This window comes from Pelobates fuscus, chromosome 6 (assembly GCF_036172605.1).
Source record: "Pelobates fuscus isolate aPelFus1 chromosome 6, aPelFus1.pri, whole genome shotgun sequence".
In the NCBI taxonomy this organism is placed as follows: Eukaryota; Metazoa; Chordata; class Amphibia; order Anura; family Pelobatidae; genus Pelobates; species Pelobates fuscus.
This window is the reverse complement of record NC_086322.1, coordinates 122,296,909-122,319,927: the sequence shown is the minus strand read 5'-3', so window position 1 is coordinate 122,319,927 and position 23,019 is coordinate 122,296,909. Positions and strand designations below refer to the sequence as shown.

The window sequence follows — 23,019 nt, the reverse complement described above, 5'->3', positions numbered from 1 at the left end:
TGATGCATTTAATGTTCATAACTGCAATGCTATGTCACAAGTTTATAATGAAGACGTGATTCAATTTGCTGTGTACCTCCAATACAATATAGATTAAAATATTTTGCAATTTAGGTGGCTATCGTCAAACAATATTGAAAAAGATGAAACACCTACAGAAGTATAAGATGTGGGAACACAAGGAATATGTGAGATGAACATTTAACAAATCAATCCTTTCACATCTAACACCATATATAGTGAATTGTACAGTTTTTTAAATTAATTAATACTTGTTAAAAATTTAAAAGATTATGGAAATAACCATATGACGCACATACAAATGTTATCATTTTGATATAATATTGTAATAAAACATATATATTTAAACACAACATATATTTTAAAGACTTGTTAAACTCATTCTTAAAATCATTATTAAAATATAGCACTCACATTTGTAACTTTCCTAAAAACGGCAATATGTAAGCTCAGGTTACATAAATGAAAAAATGTAACTTTTTTAGTGAAGCATTTAAAGGAACACTATAGCGTTCAGAATAGTCACCTAAATGGTGACTAGGGAAAGTGGTGCTTACCTTAATCCAGCTGGGGTTACCTCGGCACTGGTGACCTCTCCTCCTCCATCAATGACAGCTCCTGGGAGACAGCCACTAGAGGCTAGATTAACCCTGCAGCTGTAAACATAGCAGTTTCTCTGAAACTGCTATGTTTTCAGCTGCAGGGTTAAAACTAGGTGGCCTAGCACCCAGATCACTTAATTGGGCTAAAGTGGTCTGGGTGCCTATAGTGGTCCTTTAAAAGATCATGCAAAGCTTCATAACCGTATGATGCCAAAAAAGTGACCTTGCACCCCTCATTGTAAATATTCAAAATATTTTAGAATAACTTGACTCCTTACTTGGGGTTTCTGAACTCTGCACCCCACCTTCTCTTAGCAGCCAGGTTGGTGGAAGGCCTTTGGTGCAGACCTAGCTCATTGGCTGAGAGTGTCACCCAATCATTGTCAGCCAATGAACTAAGCCCTGAACCACCAGCTTCCAGCTGTATAAGGGTCAGGGAGTGTTGCACAGTTGACCAAAGGTAAGAAGACAAACCATTCTAAAATGGTTTGAATACTTACAATGGAGGAGCACCAGGGCACTCCTGTGGTGGTTATGGTGCTCGGAGTGTTTGTTTAAAGTTGGTATTTTTTTAAAGTGGAGGTATACATACTGTTTACATACAATTGAAAATTAATATTCTTTAATAAATCACTTTGATTGTTGATAATGTATTTATATATTCTTGGAGCACTAATTTTACTTGAGTAGTATTAGGACATCCTTGTCATTTATAATCTAGTGTTATACACAACAAGATATATATTTAACCTAATTTTGAGACTGAAGATTGCAGTGTAAACGTTAATTACCATAGCACTAGTTAGATGTATTTTGATGAAATACCCTATAGCATTACATAGAAGGTGTGACTCTCCAACTCCGTACTGTTTATTGAAAAGTGAGTGGCTCGTTTATGCATGCCATTTTGCTCATTTACATTACAAAGGCACAAATGTTACAACGGCTACTTTTATAAATTTGTCTACTGCAATGCAAGTAAAACTAGATACAAGTTAACACTGAGTTAAAAATTAGCAAATCCTTAGAACAGAAGCATGTTACAAACAAAATTACACCGTTTTTTTTTCTTTAACAAAAAAGCTTGCATATGGCATGCTTACTTATTTGTAGTACATGAAACAGTACATATACAGCACAATGTAGTATTTACATTTTGTATTATAAAGGTTGACTGGTTTGAGTGGCTGAACTACTATTTCAGAGTGACAAAACTAATACAATGTCTTTACAACTGAATAACATCATGCACATAACCCCATCGGTGACAGTATCTTCAGCAGATAAAGTTCATGTTTTGTGGAAGTTCAGGAGGCAAAAGTCTATAATTTTAAAAAAATGCATTAAAACAATATATAACCTTTGGTTTCTAAAATACAGAGTTTTTCTTTTTATAAAAAATGGTACAACCGTATTTCTCCTAAATTAAAAGGAGGTTATGGAGCCCAGGAGGTGCCATGTAATTTTATTTTACTTTTTTTTTTGCACACTGTACTATCCCGTGTGACCAATTTAGTACATCTTTCACACAGGATACTAAGTGTGAAATGAGATAGTTAACTTGTGCGCATGATTTAACTATTTCGTGAACACAATAATGTAATAATTTGCATGCACAACATAGTTAATTACTCATTTGTGTGATATAGCTAATTATAGCTATATATAGCTATATAGTAGGCACGCAATAGTCACCTTGGGTTGGAGGTCCACCTGCCTTAGGAGAGCTTGGGATAAGATGTGGCCACAGGCGAATCTGGAGATTCAGGCTTGTAGACGTGCCCTATCTCTGATTAGATGGGTGATGCCAGATCTCGAGAGATCTTTTTGTGGGCACATCAAAGGTAGGAGGACCTTTAGCACAAGTTGACTATTTTGTGCCTATGATATAGTTAGTAAATAAGGAGTACAAGTTGACTATATCTCATACACTACTTATTAATGAGTTGTGCACTCAAATTAATACCCAATGTGGATTGGAGCAGTATTAATTATTTAATTATTGTGTGCACATGAAATATTTAAAGCATACATACATGTTAACTATCTACTAAATTGTGCACATGAGATAGTAAAGTGTGCACACAATGTAAACACACATTATATATAGTACCTCTGCAGATCCAGAGGAAGCAATGCTTTGATGACTCTAACATTATTACTCCTGTGAATTATAAAAATAGAATTGTAGTTCATTTATTTTAAAATTGGAATATAGTTTTATCATTTCAATATAAGTCCACTGCAGAAAAAAACATTTATAACCCTATAACAGTCTATCAATATTTACATAACGTAGGTCTGTGGTCAAACTTAAAATCAATTACATTTTTGAGAAGGCTAATAGCTCAATTTGGTAAATGTATTTTGTTTTAATGTGTAGAAAAATATTAGTATTATTGCATGATTTCGAATAAGTAGGAAATAACATTGATATTGATGCACAGATCATATTACACAATAGGGTGATACATATATACATTGTTAGGATTTAGATTTGTCAGTCACAGTTTTTTGAACACCTCCTTTCAAAGGATTCAGAAAAACCTGCAATGAGCAGGTGAGCCAGCAATGATTCAATCTACACTGCTTGTATATGGAGATTAAGAAATTGCACTGCTCATCCTGTTAGATTTACTTCAGTGATTTCATTGTTGCTGTTGGGGTAAAAAAACGCTTATATTTATCAATATCTGGATTTTTAAAAAGCACCACATTTCAGGAAAAGATAGATAAATTATGCAGTTTTAAAACGTTGTCAACATTTTATAAAATTAAGAAATTTTCACACTCTTCCACATACATTTATACTAATTATTGCCATGGTTTAATTATAGCCATTTATCTCTATCAGGGTTTTATCAGCTCCTGATAAGCCATTTATCAAGTTTCATCAATTAAATAGAGGCTGTTAAAAGCTTATTGGAAGTTAATAATTACTGTTTTGAATATACATTTCACTAAAAATATTAACTAAAGTGATTAAATGGATAGACACATATTGACAGATAAATGGCTTAATTGAATTCCCCTAAAGGTTGTTGATAAATTAACGCTTTACTATTTCCAACTGGCTGCAAGTGCTGGTTAAAAACAAAACCTTTATGGCATGAGGGTGATCATGTGGCAATGTGGTTAACCACATTACATAGTTACACAGTTACATAGCGGAAAAGAGACTTGCATCCATCAAGTTCTGCCTTCCTCACGTATGTTTCTGCGGTTGATCCAAAAGAAGGCAAAAAACCCAGTTGCTTTCCTCGGATCAAGCAGCTATCACTCCACTAATTAGAAATTACATCCCTGTTTAAAATGCAAAACAAATAAAATAGAACTTTTGGGTTTCAATATAGCCTCCATATTAATTTAATAAATTACTGTCAGCCCATGGGGGACTCCCCTCCATGACCTGCAAGTTGAACTCTAAAATTAACTATGGGGACAATAAACTGTTCCCCCGTCCTTACCCATGGGAGGCAGATGAGACTGTTAAAATTGTAGAAAGGAGGGAACATGCTTATGTGCTTCCCAATGGGCTTTGATAGGTGATATTAATGGCAATACCATTGCCCAACCCCAAAATGTAAGCAAGTGCCCCACACTCATGGTGTCTAGGGGTCCCAATTACTCTAGCCACCTGCACAATAAAAAAAATTCTACTTGCTACTAAATATTGCATGGGGGGCTCAATAAATCCTACTTAACTTTCTATATTTTGCTTATTTGTATGAAAGATGCAAAAAAACAAATATGGGTACTAACTTTGGATATGGTTTGTGACTACGTGGCTGCTAAAAGAAGACTGGACATACCCCTCTTTGATACCCTGGGTTGTCTATTTTTGCAAATGGTATACCATAAAGGGGGTAATTTTAATTTCTGGGTTGTCATACAGTCTCAAATTTCAATGTGTATAAAGCGAAATGGGCAAGCTCTATATTTAACCCTCTAACTTTCTAAAAACCCATAAAACCTGTACATGGGGGGTACTGTTGTACTCATGAGACATCATTGAACACAAGTATGTGCATTTTATTGCAGTAAAAGCTTACAGTATTATGACATTCACAGTTAAAATGCCATGCAGTACTTGTAAAATAACAAAATGTCTTAATTTCTCACACTTTTTTTAGATTTATTTTCAGATTAATGTTATATGTTTCATATATCAATATTGTATGTGAAATGAAAGCCCTGCTTCTCCTGAACAAAATTATATATAATTGGTGTGGTAGCACTTAAAATGAAAGAGGTGATTTATGGTTGAACAGACATGCAGCTCACATTTTATGTTTTGCGTTGGCTTAGAACATGTATCATTGCCTCCATCCTTAGTAGGGTTAACAGGGGTAACAGCCTTGATATAATGTTTATAAAACAACAACTGAAAAATGTAAAATCATGTTACCTTAACATGAAAACGGCCTACCCCTACAACTACATTTTTCTAATATTAAAATACATTGTTTTTTTATGTTCATTTAATTCTAATTAATATCATAAAATTGTATTTATTTCAATAAATACTAGAATGTTGGTTGCTCCGATATTCTATTGCATTGGCTCCTTATGATGTAAAACATCTTGCTTAAACATAGTTTTTTTCAAACCAGTAAATTTATTTGAAACATGGGAGAAATGTATAGATAAATATTTGGCAGAAACAGTAATTTTGTGTCTAGGCTGCTATCCATAGATTAAAAAAATGATATAGTTTGCATTACTTAAATGTGTACTTTATTATTTCATACTTTACATAAATGTTTAGGTACTATTAGTGAATGTGCAGTATTTATTTTAGTTCAAACTCTGAAACAGAGCTTAAAATGTTAATATATAAGTGGATATTTTATCACCTACAGGAGACAAGACATAAAAAATTGTGAAATACTCTGCTCATGTGTACTTGGAAGGATCCCATTGGGATGTATTCAGCATCCTAAAAATGACACCAGAAAATAGAAGCTAATATTTGTGAGTTGGTGTAAACCCCATATTCAGTAAATACAGTTATAGCTGAAACATAGTACATTTCTGCTGCAGCTTGCAGTATCCCTATAGTATACCTAGTATGCTCACAACCTCCTCTCCCCTAGATCTTGAGAGAATGGGTTGGTTGACACTTAAAGTGTGTCTGAATATATATATATATATATATATATATATATATATATATATATAGTGGATAGTCAATATATTGTAAAACACAGATCTGTACGCCAGTCAAGTCATAAGACTTGCTTTTCCCACTGAAATCTCAAACTAATATAATGATCTGTATGAAAAAATATAACAGCTTTGACATAGTAAACCTTTTATGAACTCTTTAAGGTGGGAAAAGCTTGAAGACAAGAGTTATGGTCCGTTTTAAGAAAATGTTTTAACTTACTGCCTGTATTATATTGTTGTTTTATTAAATGGCAATAAAGCTATTTACATTTTCACCCATGCAAACAAGTATTTGATATATTACGTAAGCTTTGATATTACATTACAATGTTTTGATATTGTATACATAATCACTCTCTATATATAAATCTGTATAGATCAATCCGTCAATATGTTTGTGTGTGTATAACTTTATTTATATAACACTGAATGTTCTTATTATTATTATCTCTTATTTTTAATCCTTCATGAACATTCTAAGCCTTTTCAAGCCACATTAAATGATGTAGACAAAAATGTATTATTATTATTATTAATTTAAGGCACAGTACCTTACATATACATTTTGTGTTCATCTGGGCCTTTTACTAAAGAATCTGAAAGGTAGTGAATAAAAGATTAATAGTTTTCACCACATTATCAATACAATACTAATATTTGTGTGATATAAAATTATTTTGTATTACTGTAAATCAACTCTCTATTAAAATGTGTTTATAAAAGTTAACTTTTTTTAATAAATATCTCATATGTAATATAGTGGTTATACTTATGTGTACAGACTTAAGTGTAAAGTACAAAACCGGAACATTCAGAGTTGCTACGTGAACATTATACTGTAGTATTTAGTGCCAGAAAACACACAATATTTTTAGAACGTTGATTTTAAAAAAGCATGTCTGTAAATTTCACTATATAAAAAATATCAGTTGAAATGTGAAATAATTACATACACATTCTGTCCAGAGTTCAAAAATGTCAGCACACATTCATTTTGTACACATGTTTCCAAATCCCGTGGGCGGTGCTTGGAAATAATGTATTTTGCAATGAATTTGTGCTTTTTTGGATATAAAGTTCCAACACATTTACTGTCACTAGACAGACAGCCAATCATCCATTTTTTATGCTATTGGGCTTGCTTGCTTCAAAGATGTTTTAGAAACATCAGTGTGCATTGTAGACATAGCTATAGTTTCATAATCATCTTCTCTAGATCTAAAATCACAAAAATTAAAGAAAAATTGTAAATCCCTCTGAAAGTTTTTGTTGAGGAAACCATAGAATATCGGATTCACACACGTGGAGATCATTGCAGTAAGGTGGCAAATCAAAAATAATAGATTATGGCTACACATTTCGATGGCTGCATAGTTCCAATCGAACACCAAGTTAAAGATGAAGAAAGGAAGCCAACAAAGTGCGAATCCAACTACAATAGATAAAAGCATGATGTTGATTCTTTTCGTTTCACTCGATCTGTACTTGTTATCTCTCATCTTGTCCATCATATTATTTCTCTTTCTTAATCTTAGAAATATCTGAAACAAAAAAAGAGAACAATAATCATTAGATGTGTGTATATATCAGGGGTGCCCAAAAGTTAGATCCCCACATGTTGTAGAACTACAACTCCCTTGATGCTTTGCAGACATTTGGAATGCTTTTAGAATGACAAAGCATCATGGAAGATGTAGTTTTAAAACATCTGGAGATCTACTTTTTGGGCATCTCTGATATATGTGTGTATATAGTGGTGCCCAAAAGGTAGATCCTGAGCTGTTTTAAAACTACTGCTAATAAATATATATATATATATGTATGTACATGCTGTCCTGAAGAAAGTCCCAATTGGGGAGAGAATTTTTGACTCCTTTCTGCATATGTTTTGTTAACCTTTCAGGTTCAGGTAGGAAGCAATAAATCAGTTTCTTATGGAAGACTAGGAGTGCACACCTTTCCATTATGTATATCTGTAGCATGGTCTAGCACCCGACATGTAAAGAAGTTGTTTAAAGTAGGCAAAAGTGCAAGGATTTTTTCTATTTTATATATGTACAGTGACATAACACACAGACAGAAACTTTACCTTCGTGTAGCATACGAATATAAAACAAAGAGGTCCCAGGTACTGAATCACAAAAAGCAGAGTGTTGTAAAACAGCCGGAATTGTTCATTTGGGAACTGTTGAATGCACACATATTTTCCAACATAGAAGTCAACACTTATGTTTTGGAATGGTTCATCAGTTAAATTGCTATAAATTATGAAAGGCAATGATCCAGTTATTGATACAATCCATATTGCTGTGATTCCAATGCAAGCATGCCTATTGCTAGGTCTCCATCCACGAGGGTTTATGATCAGTTGATGACGTTCGACAGCAATCAGAACCAATGAAAAAATGGAAACTGTCACAGAAATACACTGCACATACTCATTTAGCTTACACATAGCTTCCCCAAAAATCCAGTGATCCATGAGGGTATAAACAAGGGTAAAAGGGAGGCACATAATTGTTGCTAACAAGTCCGAAAATGAAAGGTTTACTATGAGGATGTTGGTGACATTGCGCATTTCTTTTTGCTTTAATATTATTATAATAAGAGCCAAATTTCCAGAAAGTCCAAGAATTATAACAGCTCCATAGGCAAGTGCTAAAGTAAAAACAATTGCCAAAGGCAAGCTACATTCATCAGCAATTGCAGCTGGAAGCGAACTGTTAGCGAGGATGGTTGTATCAAGGGACTGGTTTTCTTGATATGTGGAGAAATTCATTTTTATGCAGTGTTCGTGTGAGGAAACAAAACAATTAAGAGAGATGGTATGTCTTTCAGCGCAGCAGTAAATATCTGTTTATATCTTCTGTCCTGCAGGGAGTCATCCACACAGCTTCCAACGACTCTTCATATTGTTAGCAATTTGTGCAAACTGTTGAAAGAAAACATGCAAAATTAGATCATTGTTTTTTTATTTAATTTAAAAATTTATCAAGGAAAACATTGTGTTCTAACAGTAAGAAACATTTATATGGACTCCTGGTACCTTGGTATTTGAAATGTTGCCCATAGCATGTTTAACCCCTTAAGGACCAAACTTCTGGAATAAAAGGGAATCATGACATGTCACACATGTCATGTGTCCTTAAGGGGTTAATGCTTGTAGTAGTGAGGACTATTTTTCATTTTACAGATGCAGTTAAAATAGTGAGGTATAAGACAGGGACATTGTTGATTTGCTGAGTTCTAAAATATCCTGGGGCTTAAGCCCATATCAAAATGAATAACCCCCTACCTCAAGGTCACATTCTAGATCAATCCCCAATGCAATCCTTTAACTCACAGAGTTCCACACTGACTCCCCAAATTCTGGTATTTTATTCTGCTACCTCCCTTCATCTTCTTGTATCTCTTTTCTCATCTCCCTAACACACCTTTTGGCATCTCCCCTAAGCCCTACTGCTCTATACACCAATATACATCTCCAAAATAACTACACTCCAGAGGACTTCATAGTGAGTTTCAGTATTCTTTCTTGTGTTTAATCACATAAGTCAATATTTCATTCTTTGTATCAGGACTTGTCTCAAGACATCTGATAAAAATCCTGATATTATGTTTAGTGGGGCATCACTAATATTTTTGTATTTTTATTTTACAGCAGCAGGATGCTCTATGGACGCCTATTGCGGACAAGTGATCACTCTCTGAGAGCTTTAACATGGAAGGTAAGTACACTGCGGCTCCTGGGGCTGAAAGCCGTTATGGCATTCTATGTTACCACACGGCTTTAAAGCCCAATGAATGCAGGACGGCATAGAATACCGTAATGGCGGAATGGGGTTAACATAATAAAAACACTTTGTGTTTTATTTTGCTGTGTTTTCTTAATTCATACCAAACAGAAAGTAATGTAGAGTGTACAAAGAATGATAGAGCAAAAATAAAAATAAAAACGATTGTACATATATTTTTAAATTGTGCAAATGAAATGCAATTCACCATGGGCGTGCACACGGGGTGTGCTGGGTGTGCCTCCATGGGCCGGTGCCACCTATTCTTTTCCCCCACTCTTAGTTATTTATTCTCACTCAATCTGTGGAAAACATTAGTGTGAAAAATGCACCTATCAGTGCACTGCAAAATTTATATACATTATATTTATATCACATATACATTTTGTAGTACATTTAATAATCTATTTCTTGCCTTTTTTCAATAAAATCATTTTTTTTAATCAATTGCATAGTTGAATTAGGTCCAAACTGAAACACCATATGAACGAATTTCAGTCCACTTGAACAGAAATTTTTTTTCAAACAAACTTATTTGGCCAAACAGTTTTTTTTTTACTGTGCACAAGCATAATAGGCAATAATTCTGAGAAAGATAATGATAAAGTTCTATTAATCAGTGGCATCACTAGGGTTGGTGTCACCCAGTGCGGTAACTCACGGTGTCACCCTAACCCCCTCCATTTCCCTTAGTGTTCCTCTCCCCTCCCTCCCTTGTCCTTTAGTGTTCCTCTACCTCCCCGGTCCCTTAGTGTTCCTCTTTCCCCCTCCTTGCCTGTCTCTTAGTGCCCACCATTCCCATTAATGTTTCTCCCCCCTTACCTGTGTTCCTTTCCCTTCCCTCCTCTGTAACTTAGTGCCCCCCTTATTGTTCCTCTCTTTCCCCTGCCACATAGTGTTCTTTCTCCCCATCCCCTGTCCCATATTGTTCTTTCTTCCCCCATCACCTGCCCAATAGTGTTCTTTCTCCCCCCTCCCCTGTCTCATAGTGTTCTTTCTCCCCCCTTGTATCATAGTGTTCTTTCTCCCCCTCCCTTGTCCCATAGTGTTTTTTCTCCCCCCGTCCCAGTGTTCTTTCTCCCCCGTCCCATAGTGTTCTTTCTCCCCACTCTCCCCTGTCCCATAGTGTTCTTTCTCCCCCCTTTCCCCTACCCTATAGTGTTATTTCTCCCCCTCCCCTGTCCTATGGTGTTCTTTCTCCCCCCGTCCCATAGTGTTCTTTCTCCCCCCGTCTCATAGTGTTCTTTCTCCCCCTTCCCTATCCCATAGTGTTTTTTTCTCCCCCCATCCCATAGTGTTCTTTCTCTCCCCTTCCCTGCCCCATAGTGTTCTTTCTCTACCCCCTCACTCCTGTCCCATAGTGTCCCCCCCCTCCTGTGTCCCATAGTGTTTTCCCCCTCTCCTGTGTCCCATAGTGTTTCCCCCCCCTCCTGTGTCCCATAGTGTTTCCCCCCCCTCCTGTGTCCCATAGTGTTCTTTCTCCCCCCTCCCGTGTCCCATAATATTCTTTCTCCCCCTCTCCCCTGTACCATAGTGCTTTTTCTCCCCCTCCCCTGTCCTATAGTGTGATTTATCCCCCCTCCCCTGTCCTATAGTTTTCTTTCTCCCCATCCCATAGAGATCTTTCTCCCCCTCCCCTCTACCATAGTGTTCTTTCTACCCCCTTCACTGTCCCATTCAATACACTGCCTCATTATTCAATACATTACCCCCTCTCCTCACAACCGCCCTACAATTCAATACCCTGCCCCCTTCCCCACAATTTAATACTGCCCTCCCCACAATTTAATATGCTACAGCTCATCTTCCCCAACCTCAAGGTGAGCTGTCCACCAGTTCCATCCAGGCCTGCTCAAGCAGGTACTGTGAGCAGGAGGGAAGGAGGAGTGAGTGGCTGGCCTGGAGATAGCCAGCCACTCTGCAAACTAAAGCGCCGCCACCACGCAGCCGTCGGGTATGACATCATACGCTGTCATTATCCGGCGGCTGGCGTGGAGAAATACTTAATGCTTTTGTGGCTGTGGCTGGTCGCAAAAGCATGCAATTGGCCGCGGCCCAAGGGAGCGCAGGCTGTCTTGAGGCTTATTGCAGCACACAGGGGCCCCCTGGGCAGGTGGCCTACCAGGAAATATCCCTGTAGGCCAGTCCAGCCCTGGTGTCACCCCCCTAATGCCCCTTCTTGTGGTCCGAACCCCCAGCACCCTCTTTGTGACACCACTGCTATCAACCAAATAAGTATATACAGAACTAATTGTATGTGTCTTTGTCACTCCTATCATGCCTCTCCTCCTCTTCAGAATCTTTTTTCCCCACCTGTTTTATCAGGGTTCCTAACTTTACAATGTCTCCCCTACGTTACTTCTATATCAAAGTACTTAAATGTCATCAGGTTATTAATGAAACATATTCATCAGAAGGGAAGGGGTAACGCCAGTTACAGCTGAAATTGCTTGCATTGCTCTTTTTTGTAAAAAAAATAATATATATATATTCCAATGAATAGGAGAGGGGGCAAGCTTATAGGCTAAATCAATGTTTACAGCTGAAAACCAAATATATAAAAAAAATGATTAGAGTATTTCCTGACTTGGTAGAGAAGAATAGTGCAATATCACAGAAACAGAGGTATGTATATTTGTACAGTAAACACATGAACATCCCTGTAAATGGTGGTTTTCTTAATGACACTTCAATTATTCCTCATTAAAAATGTCAATACAAAGCTGGCTATATGAGCAAAGTCTAATGTGCACTTCTTGTATGCTTACTACTCTAGCACCCTTTAGAATGCAGAATCTTTTTTAAAATTTAATTCACCTCATTGATCTTTGTTAACCTACACTTTTAGAGTGGTTTGCATTAATATATAAACTTTTTATTTATTTTTAATGTATTGAAGATTTTATTTTGCCATTGATACAAGAAAAAGAAAGAAGTAAATGTTATATTTTCATGCAAGTATTACCAGTGAACATAGGCCCTAAAATCCATTATCCTCTCTCTTTATCATTACATCACAACAAGTACCTAGAACATAACACTGGAAATATCACACAAGGAACCAAACTTAAAAGGAAAAAAAGGTAAAATGATAAGGCATTAAACTTAAGGCATAAACCACATAACCCTACAACAACATAAATTATAGTTATGCCCTTGTTGCCAAATCATAATGTTAAGTTTGAGTCATTAAAGATAGTAGTACATCCTCTGCTAAAGAAAAGATAAAGGACTTCCAATACCTCGGAATTGATGTGCACGCAGCAATAATAATGTTTTAATAAAATATTTTGAATCATTGGAGTATTTGATGGGAGAAATTTAAAAGGCCCCATTTCTAAGGTCAGCAATTCCTGCATTGGGAGAGATACCTTTCCTCAAAAAGGGGGGGAGGGGAGGGATATATAAGTGGATTTCTCCTACTTGGGGGTTAACCCCTAGTGAAATAAATTCACCAAAAATACAAAATAATAGAAGGAACGTAGAGAGAAAGGACATGAAAAATAGGTAGAAATAATCCTGATAGAGTGGGTTTCCCTCAAACTGGAGGGAAACTAAAGTGGGAAAAAGTGGGTAGTTAATTCCCAACAATAAAACGTAGCTTTTAATTGTAACTAAAAATAAAAGTAGCGGTTGGTATAGTGACCCACCAAAACACAAATATAAATATATATATATAACAAATGTGGCAACACCAGGAGACAGTGGAACAAAACAGTGAGCCACTGTGACTTACAAAGTCGAAGGGGTTATACTGTTAATGATACAAAGCCACCAAAGTGTATACAGCGGTGTAAGCTGCTAACTAAATTCCTGCTACTGAGTATATATAGCAGGGCGTCTGTTCAAGCGGTATGATCATTAAATAGATGAGCTTGCCGTTTTCAAAACACTATTAAAAGACATTATAGCGGTAAGGTAGCTGTATGGGTATAATTGACAGTTTTACCAAAACACTTATGTCAGATATTTTGTAGAGCCTGGTGCAGATGGTCTGTAATGAAATAAGCTTGCCGTTTATAATGCACATATATACAGACGTTTAGGTAGTAAGTAGCTGAGTTGGTATATTCGCCAAATTGACCAAACAACTTTTGGCAGATTCTCAGACTGCTAAACCAAGGTTCTGAGAGAGACCGGTAAATTTGCAGTATTTAAATCGCTAATACTGGTAAAGCGTGAAAGGATGACTGAGCTCCTGAAAAGCTCAAATACAAAACTGATACTCAAAAGGGGAGGGGGAGAGAAAACTGCAGATAATATGGTGTATAGTAAAGGAGACTATCTGCCTGTCACTAGTGACCCTAGCAACTCGTGCCTTCGAGGGCACCCCTTAGCAAAAAGCCTGATTTCTTCTGATCGCTAGTGCAGTGATATAAAGTCCCAAACTCCCAGCAGAAAGCCAAAACAGGCTAGAGAGAAATTTAGCTGAACTTGCTTCTAGATAGAGCAGATGAGTCAGTGTTGCCGTGTGTCTAACCCTGTTAGAAAATCTTGGCAGGGATAGAATGTGACACTGATGATGCAGTGTGCTGGATAACGCCAGGTGAGAGCCCCTGACATACGTTTCGCCACTCTGGCTCTTCAGAGGGGAACTGAGCTCCTGTTCAAGTTCAGTTTAAATAGGAGGAAGGGTTGGATCTCATTGGTGCAGTAAAGTGGGTCAATGAGAAGTCCCAAATGATTAAGGTGGGAGGGGTAAATGATTTAACCCTTTGAGTGCTCTTTTTGGATTTAACCCTTCGAGTTCTATTTTTGGTAAAATTCAACCAAAAATGTCTTTTAAAAATTAGAAATAGAGAGACTTAGAGATTGCTAAATGACTAGCATTATCCATACATGGAGGAGAAGTGGAAATTGGTAAATTGCCAAGTGAATTTAAATACCAAAATTGCTTAGATACATTAGAATATGGAGAGCATTGACAATTTTGCTAGTGTACTAAACAGTTTGTTATAATTGAGAGTGAAATTGAATTATTAAAGAGTAGAAAATAATTTGTTGTTCGCACAGAGAGATAATAACTTGGTTACAGAAAAAAAGGGTTGTCAGAAAGCAGAACTGCTATCAGTGGACTGTGGGTTGTGTTAACTCACAGGGGGAAAGGGGATAGAACATAGGTATCTTTTGTCCTAGAGATGAAAAAGAACTGGGGAGTGTTAATGAATAAATGGAGTGAAATTGAATTCCTCATTGAGACCTGAGGGTGTATGGGTTTCCAAAGGATTCCAAAGGATTTTGCCACCCTAGCTTTAATTGTATATTATTTTCCCTATATGAGTATTTACTTTCTTAGATCTTTAGTAGATCAGCACTTTGGGGTGGCATTTCTATCCTATTTTATTTTATCCTTACTATCATCCTTGTGTTTTAATTACGAGTTTGCAGATCATCTGTTCCTCGGCCGCACATCTTTTTCATATTTTTGTCACTGGTTTGCACCTTATGTGGTTAATCCCTACCCGTGATGATGCTCTCTGAACTCTGACACAGCACTGATGACATCACAACCTCTCTTTCGTATAGTTCACTCTCCAATCAGAATCCAGTTTTATCGTATTTAAAAATATACTCTTCCCGCCATTCACTGTCTTGATAAAAGTCCTTCGGGGACTGAAACGTCGACTTGATCGTCTTTGAATGTTTGCACGTTTGTGAAATAAATCGAATATTTTTCTTAAGAAGTCCTCCTGAGTGCACTCTTTATCACTGGTTTATATATATACATATATATATATATATATACATATATATATATATATATATATATATATATATATATATATACACACATATATATATATATATATAATAATTCTACGTATATATTTATGTAATAATTTTACATAATTAGGTCATTTTATTAATTACAATTTGCAGGGCCTGCCTGACAACCCAGGCCGAAAGTTCAGGGAATTAAATGTTCTAGCACTATATTTAACCCTGTAACTTTCCAAGACACCATAAAACCTGTACATGGGGGGTACTGTTTTACTCAGAAGACTTTGCTGAACACAAATATTAGTGTTTTAAAACAGTAAAATATATTACAACGACGATATCGTCAGTGACAGTGACATTTTTTGCATTTTTCACACACAAATGACACTTACACTGACAATATAATTGTTGTGATACGTTTTACTGTTTTGAAACACTAATATTTGTGTTCAGCGAAGTCTCCTGAGTATAACAGTACCCCTCATGTACAGGTTTTATGGTGTTTTCAAAAGTTACAGAGTCAAATATAAGGTTTGCGTTTCAGTTTTTTCACATTAAAATTCGCCAGGTTGCCTTTGAGACTGCATGGTAGCCTAGGAATGAAAATTATCCCCATGATGGCATACAATTTGCAATAGTAGACAACCCAGGGTATTGCAAATAGGGTATGTTCAGTTTTTTTTAGTAGCCACTTAGTCACAAGCACTAGCCAAAATTTGCGTTCAAATTAGTTTTTTGCATTTTCAAATATTAACACTAACTTTGGCCAGTGTTTGTGACCAAGTGGCTACTAAAAAAAGACTGGACATACTCCATTTGCAATACCTTGGGTTGTCTACTTTTGCAAATGGTATGCCATCATGGGGGTAATTCTTATTCCTGGGCTACCATATGGTCTCAAAGGCAACATAACCAATCTGGCGAATTTCAATGTGAAAAAACTGAAATATGTAACACGCTATATTTGACCCTGTAACTTCCCAAAACACCATAAAACCTGTACATAGGGGGTACTGTTTTACACGTGAGACATCGCTGAATACAAATATGTGTATTGTATTGCAGTAAAAGCAAACAGTATTTTGACATTCACAGTTAAAATGTCACGTAGAACTAAAACAATTTAAAACATTTGTATTTTCTCCCATTTTTTTTACATTTGTTTCATATTAAATTATGTTCCATACCTAAATATTTGATGTTAAACGAAAGCCCTGTTTCCCCTGAATAAAATGATATATAATAAGTGTGGGTGCATTTAATATGAAAGAGGTGAATTACGGTTGGATAGACATATAGCCCAAATGCCAGGTTTTGTTTACGTTTTTTTTTGGATCACAACTTGTACATTTGGCTGCGGTCTTAAGGGGTTAAAGAGATATTATATATATATATATATATATATATATATATATATATATATATATATATATATATATATAATTATTATTATTATTTTTTGCTTACCACCCACCCCTCCAGAAAAAAATATTAGTGCTTCTAAACTACTGCAAATCATTGTTTCCTCACATAAAACTGGCGGGGTGCAGCCCTAAAGTACTCCTATCGACAGGCCTCGACAGTCAGTAACACTTGATTCATCGATTTAGAAATGTTTTCCTGATTTATGATTTATTTTTCATTATATTTATAGTAAGAGACAGATTTGATATGCAGTGTTCTTCTGAGCCACTGTGTGTGCTTTGCAAATAGCAAACTACTTTAATCAGTACTATGCATTGTGTGTGGCAGTTTACTGCACAAGTTAACCCTGAATGCTGGTCATATTATTCAGCTGCTCTAAAATGTGGTAGTGGTGTTGATGCTGGTGATTGCTTTAATGTTTTCAAATGCCCGCCACTGTACCATGCCTGGCTACATCTTGCAGTGTGGCTACACATGCTACTTCAGTTGGTAGAAGCCATATTTTTCTATACTGTAATTATTTTTCCATTTCTTGTCAGAGACAGATTATTTGCTTTGCTGCATGCTTCTGTGACTCTGCTTGTACTTTGTTAATTGCAAAACTGCAGGCTCCTTCCTTCAGTAATATACACAGTGTGTGGCTGCGGTTTACTGCACAAGTGAACCTTGCCTATACTGAGTGTAACAGTGGTATTTGCATTTTCCAGAATAGCCTAAAACACTTCATGGAAGTCAGAAAAAGGTTTGAGGTAACCGACTCCGCCACTCCCACTACGGATTCTTAAGTTGGTGCAGATTCACATTTGCTGTCTTTGGTGCCAAGTTTTTCAAATCTTTGTTCCTGACCTTATCCATCAATTCACTGTGTGTTTCCATTTATTTTATATATTATATATTCTAATTTAGTGGTATGTGCTCCAATATCAATAATTTCCTTCTGAATCAATCATCATTAATGTTGAAGATCTTTGTTAAAAGAGGAACAGAATGTTTGTTATGGCATAAATGGTGCCTCATATTCCCGTATCTCGTAAGGCTTCCTGTCTAGCCTGTCACAGCCTTGCGTCTTTGTCCACTCCTCAGACAAATTCTTATTAAATCAGATGGATCAGTGGATTGTCTCCTGACATTAGACCTTCTTCATTTCTGGCAACCCAAACCTTATTTTTTATAAAACATCATGACAAAAGTCATAAGAAGGGGTGAGCGTCATCCCTGGAAAGCATACACTCTTTTCCTAGGACAAATAATTAGCTCATGAGACTGGATGGTTTCTGATACTAGGCAGCTCAAAATCAAATATAATTTTAATGGTGGTTAAGATTTCATCCATCCTGTAAGTTCAGCATAATTACGGTCCTAATGTGTTGATAAAAATATTTCTTGATTCTAACAGCCTGGTGATGCACAAATACAGTATCTAGGAATTGTCTGTCCTTTTTATTTTCAATTCATGTTGTCTTGGCAAACAGGAGAGTAGTCAGAGTCGCTTTGGAGATGGGCATCAAGCTTAACTTGTGGGTAGTAAGACTGGAAGGACAATGGAAAGTAAATTTGACAAAATTATAACAATAAATACAAATTTAAATTATTTTAATCCGACTACAAATGGTATTCTTTTGTTGGCATTGCTTAACACTTTTTACATTGTTCTCCTGACATAAAAACATAATTTTTATTGAAGCAAATGTTATTACCTACTGTATAAAGGAACTAAAACATATATTAAAAGAAATACAGACATTAAATTAAATAATTCTTATATATATATATATATATATATTTCCAGGCTAATCATGGCAGCATATACACATGGGTTAGCTCCTCCCCTTACAGCCGATAGGACAGGAAAACCACCAAGGTTTTAAAAGGAGGCTCCATCCCTAAGGTCCTCAGTCTTTTTCCTGTCCTACAGCCCTTAGGACGTGAGCAATTTGCTCCCTTAACTTACGGACATGTATGTTTTTTTTATCTTCATTACTTTATTTGCCTGTTTTACTGTAGTACATTATGCAGTTGTACTTTTATGCTGTGATGCATTTAAGCTTTGATATCTTTAAACTAGTGCATTATACAGCTGTACCTTATTTTTAAGATTGTGGTACATTATGCGGTTGTGCTTTTGCTAGGAAGCATTTAACCCCTTAAGGACCAAACTTCTGGAATAAAAGGGAATCATGACATGTCCCACATGTCATATGTCCTTAAGGGGTTAAGCTGTTGCATTTCAGCTGTGTGGCATTTAAAACTGTTTCATTTAAATTTGCATTTAATACTTTTGCATGTATTGAAACTGCAGTACATTTGGAAAACTGCAGTGCATTTGAAGACTGATATATTTAAAACTGTGATACATTTTGAAAACTGTGTTACCTTTTATATCTTGAGGCCTTTAGACTGTGGTGCCTTTAAACTTTGACTTTTTGCACGTGGTTGCCTTTTCAACTCCCTTGCAGGCACTTTTGTTATCTGTTTTGCTTCCCCTCGGTCCCAGTGATTTATTCCCGGTACCCTGGGTGTTTCGGGGCCATGTAGGCTTCAGAAGGAGTCCTCTCCCTGGTCTCTAAACAGCAAACACACTCGGAATAGGCCCACATGTGTGCAGTTTGTGCCTTATTGGGCCTAATACAGATGACTTGCATTGTGGGAATACAAGTTGTGGCAGCCATCTTGGATAAGGGCAATTGCCAGAAAGTGCCTAAAATAAAGGGAAAAGTACAGTAAACCTACCACACTTATTTGGTAAGTATTTGCAGTGTCTCCAGACATGGATAAGTGCTGTCTTCAGCCTGTTTTAAAGCTGTTTTGCTGGTTTCTTATAGAATTTAACAGTGCACATTTTTTCTTAATACTTACCACAGGTAATATTTAGTTATTATTATTTGTCAGGTGTCTGATTCTTCACCAAGATCTGGTTATGAGGTGAAAACAGTGGAAGGAATCGGTTATGCACTGACTTCCTCCAGAAGGTTGTCGCTTCAGCATGACCTATCACTGTGCAGCCACATGACATGCAGGCAGGGCTTACAAAGTAAGTTCCAGAGGCCTTAGGGGTAAGAAAAGAGGCCAGGCTTTACCCTGTGGAGGAAGTTATTTCCAACCCCAGAACTACACCACCTAAGTTGCACACTTATGGATCATAGGTGGACGCAGACCTATCCAAAATTTTACGCCTACCATTGCAGGAGGCCAGCCAGCTGTGACTTCCGCTGCTGTTTCTACAAACATGAAATGTGTGATTAAAGATCTCAAGGCTACTATGGAGAGAGATATTAAAAGCCAAGATTGAAGAGGCAGTCTGAAGTCTTCAGGTTACAACTGACTTCTTCACAGAAACTTCCCTAGATGTAACTAGGATATTCTCTGGATCAAATGGCTTTATCTATAGCAGCTAGGAAAGCATTATGGTTCTATTTCTGGGATGATGACTCATCCTCAAAGTCTGCCCTCTACACCATTCTATTTGAAGGGGTGGTGCTGTTTGGGGAAACTTTGGATAATTCCATTGAAAAGGCGAAGGAGGGCTGCAAGATATTGGTACCTTAGGATGGAAGTTCCAAGGATCCCAGCTCCTCATAGTCATAGTCAGACCGGAGAACCTCCAGTGACCAGTGTTTCTGAGATACATGGAGCTACTGGCCCTGCAGGGAATACTCCAGAGGTGACTCATGGCAGTTGGTAAACCTGCCTTTCAAGGTTCTAATGGAGCTATAACGCAGTCGTTTTGGGGCTCATCATACTCTGGGGGCTTGTGTGGTATCCATGGTCCAGATTGATATAGACTGGAGTTTTTTCTTAACGGGCACAGGAGTCCCCATACCAACAGGAGTATTAAGACCAATGAATCAAAAGGTAAAGCACTGAAGGAAGAAGCCTTCTGGACGAAGAGGTGATATTTTTTTTTTTAGGTCCCAGAACAAGAGCAGTTCCAGGGACAAGTTTCGCCTCTCTTCTGGTGCTTAGAGGAAAAGCACAGGAAAGCCTACATTGGACATAAGAGGGGCCAACAAGAGGCTGAATGTCAGAGTCTTCGGGATGGAGTCAAGCAGATCCATATCTCAAGCAATCTGGAAGGATAATTTCCTTACCTCTATATATCTCAAGGATGCTTATTTTCAGTCCAATCTGCAGAGATCTTCGGCATTAGCTCAGAAGAGAACCTACCATTTGGCCTCAATGTGGCCCCAAGAATCTTTATATGTGCTTATAGTGTTATTGAGAGTCCAGAACTCCACCTGGTTCCATTAGCTGGAGGATCTACTTCTGATAGCCTTAGACCCTCAGAAGGCAGGCACACAGAGGTATATAGTTCTTTCATAACTCCTAAAGTTTGGCTGCTTGATGAATATCAAGAAAAGCAGTTTCAGACCAGCTCAGTGGTTGACATTCCCGAGTGGAAAATTCTATGCTCTGCTTTTCCCTATCTCAGGAACAGTTCCACAGATTGTAAAGGTTTTCTCTCCCAGTTTCTTCATTTCTGCTTGGTAACAGCAAGAAAATAGATACAACTACTAGGAATCCTGGCTTCCACCAGCAGACTTGTCAGATGGGCCCAATGGCATCTCTGGATTCCTTACAGATCCTTCCTATCTTGATCCAACAAGAGAAAGATTATTAGAGTCAGCCACTTACTATGTCCCCCATCAGTGGAGTTACACCTTCCCTGGCAGCTGAAAGAGGGATTAGATCTCTGAGTTTCCTGTGAACAGAACCTCATTGGTCGATTATTAGCTCGAATTCCAGTTTTTATAAGATTGGTTGCACAGTGTTTGGAACATGTTGCACAATATTTCCATTCATTTGTATGGAACTAAGAGTCATTTTCAAGGTTCTTCTTCACTTCAGATGCTTGCTGAAGAATTAGTGGGTCCAAATTTGCTCAAAAATCAATGCAACTGTATCCTATATTTACCAAGATGGGTCTCACAGATACGTATTGATGGAATTCCAGCCCATAATCAGGGCACAGAAGAACAACCAGTGGCTCAGAATACAATGGCTGTTTGCTAGAGCTGAATAACTGTGGACAAGGTGGATTGGCAACCAGGTCCTGACATATCCTCAGGGTTGACGCAGATTGTCTGATACCCTACATAGATCTGATGGCCATTTCTTGGACCTACCAGGTCCAGAAGTATTTTTTACATGCTAGGACCAGAATGCTCAGGTTCAGGATACACTGACTCAAATTTAGAATTTTAGTCTGATGTACATATTTTCCTATTTTCGACTTTCCTAAGAAGGCAATGCAAAAGGTGACAGTGGAAGACCGTGTCGACTCAAATTCCTATGATGAATAAGATGATTCTGGAACCTCCAAGGGAAATTCCTGTATGTCCAGACCTATTACAAGGCCCAAGGACACACCAGGATCCTCAAGTTCTGGTGTTGATGCAGGGGTCCATATTAGTATAGGCATCCCTGAGACGGTCATTGAGATCCTCTTACAATCCTATACAGGCTTTACTAAGCTTGACATGCTTTTGTCTGTTGGAATTACTCCTCGTTCAGGCCTTGAAAGGTTCTGTGTTATAACACTCTAGAGGAGCACTTAGCCGCACTTTGCTTCATATAGGCATTGATTGAAATCATGCCTCCACTGAGTGTGGTGAAGCCAATATGTGACGTACCACTGGTCTCACGGGCCCTGACTGAACCATTATTCGAACCTCTAGAATGAGCTTCCATGGTGGTAGCACAGAAAGTGCTGGTGGCTGGTACCCCAGCAAGGAAAATGGGTGAACTCCAGGCTTGATCCTGTGAACCCCCTTTCACTACTTTTCAACAGATATGGTCATCTTGCATTTGGCATCTGAAGATCCTGCCTATGGTGAATGCTTATCTAGGTCATTCTCTACCTGTACTGAAGGGTACCGATTGAGCGTTGATATCCCTTGTGCTTTGCTTCATGTAAGCAACAATTGAACTCAAGCCTCCGCTGAGGGTGTTGAAACCAATATGTGACGTACCACTGGTCTCACAGACTCTGACTGAACTTCTAGCAGGAGCTTCCATGATTTTAGCCCAGACGTTGCTGTTGCTGGTGACTTGTACCTCAGCAAGGTGAATGTGTGCACTTAGCTGCACTTTGCTTCATATAGGCATTGAATGAAATCATGCCTCCACGGAGTGTGGTGAAGCCAATGTGTGACGTACCACTGCTCTCATGGGCCCTGACTGAACCATTATTCAAACCTCTAGAAGGTGCTTTCATGGTGGTAGCACAGAAAGTGCTCGTGGCTAGTACCCCAGCAAGGGAAATGGGTGAACTCCAGGCTTGATCCTGT

At 37.5% G+C, this 23,019-nt stretch overlaps 1 protein-coding gene across 5 annotated transcripts in view; it reads right to left on the bottom strand.

Annotated features, from left to right (window-relative positions):
• Nucleotides 1-5,912: 5,912 nt before the first annotated feature.
• Nucleotides 5,913-23,019, bottom strand: part of NPY1R (neuropeptide Y receptor Y1) — a 97,447-nt gene continuing 80,340 nt past the window's right edge. For all 5 annotated transcript variants that reach the window (XM_063460027.1, XM_063460028.1, XM_063460026.1 and 2 more), the window contains 2 exons: nucleotides 7,882-8,724; nucleotides 5,913-7,333 (listed from right to left, as the gene is read on the bottom strand). In XM_063460027.1, coding sequence (XP_063316097.1) covers nucleotides 6,917-7,333; nucleotides 7,882-8,571 — 1,107 coding nt within the window. In that variant the 5' untranslated portion in view covers nucleotides 8,572-8,724 and the 3' untranslated portion in view covers nucleotides 5,913-6,916. The remainder of the gene's footprint in view (nucleotides 7,334-7,881; nucleotides 8,725-23,019) is intronic.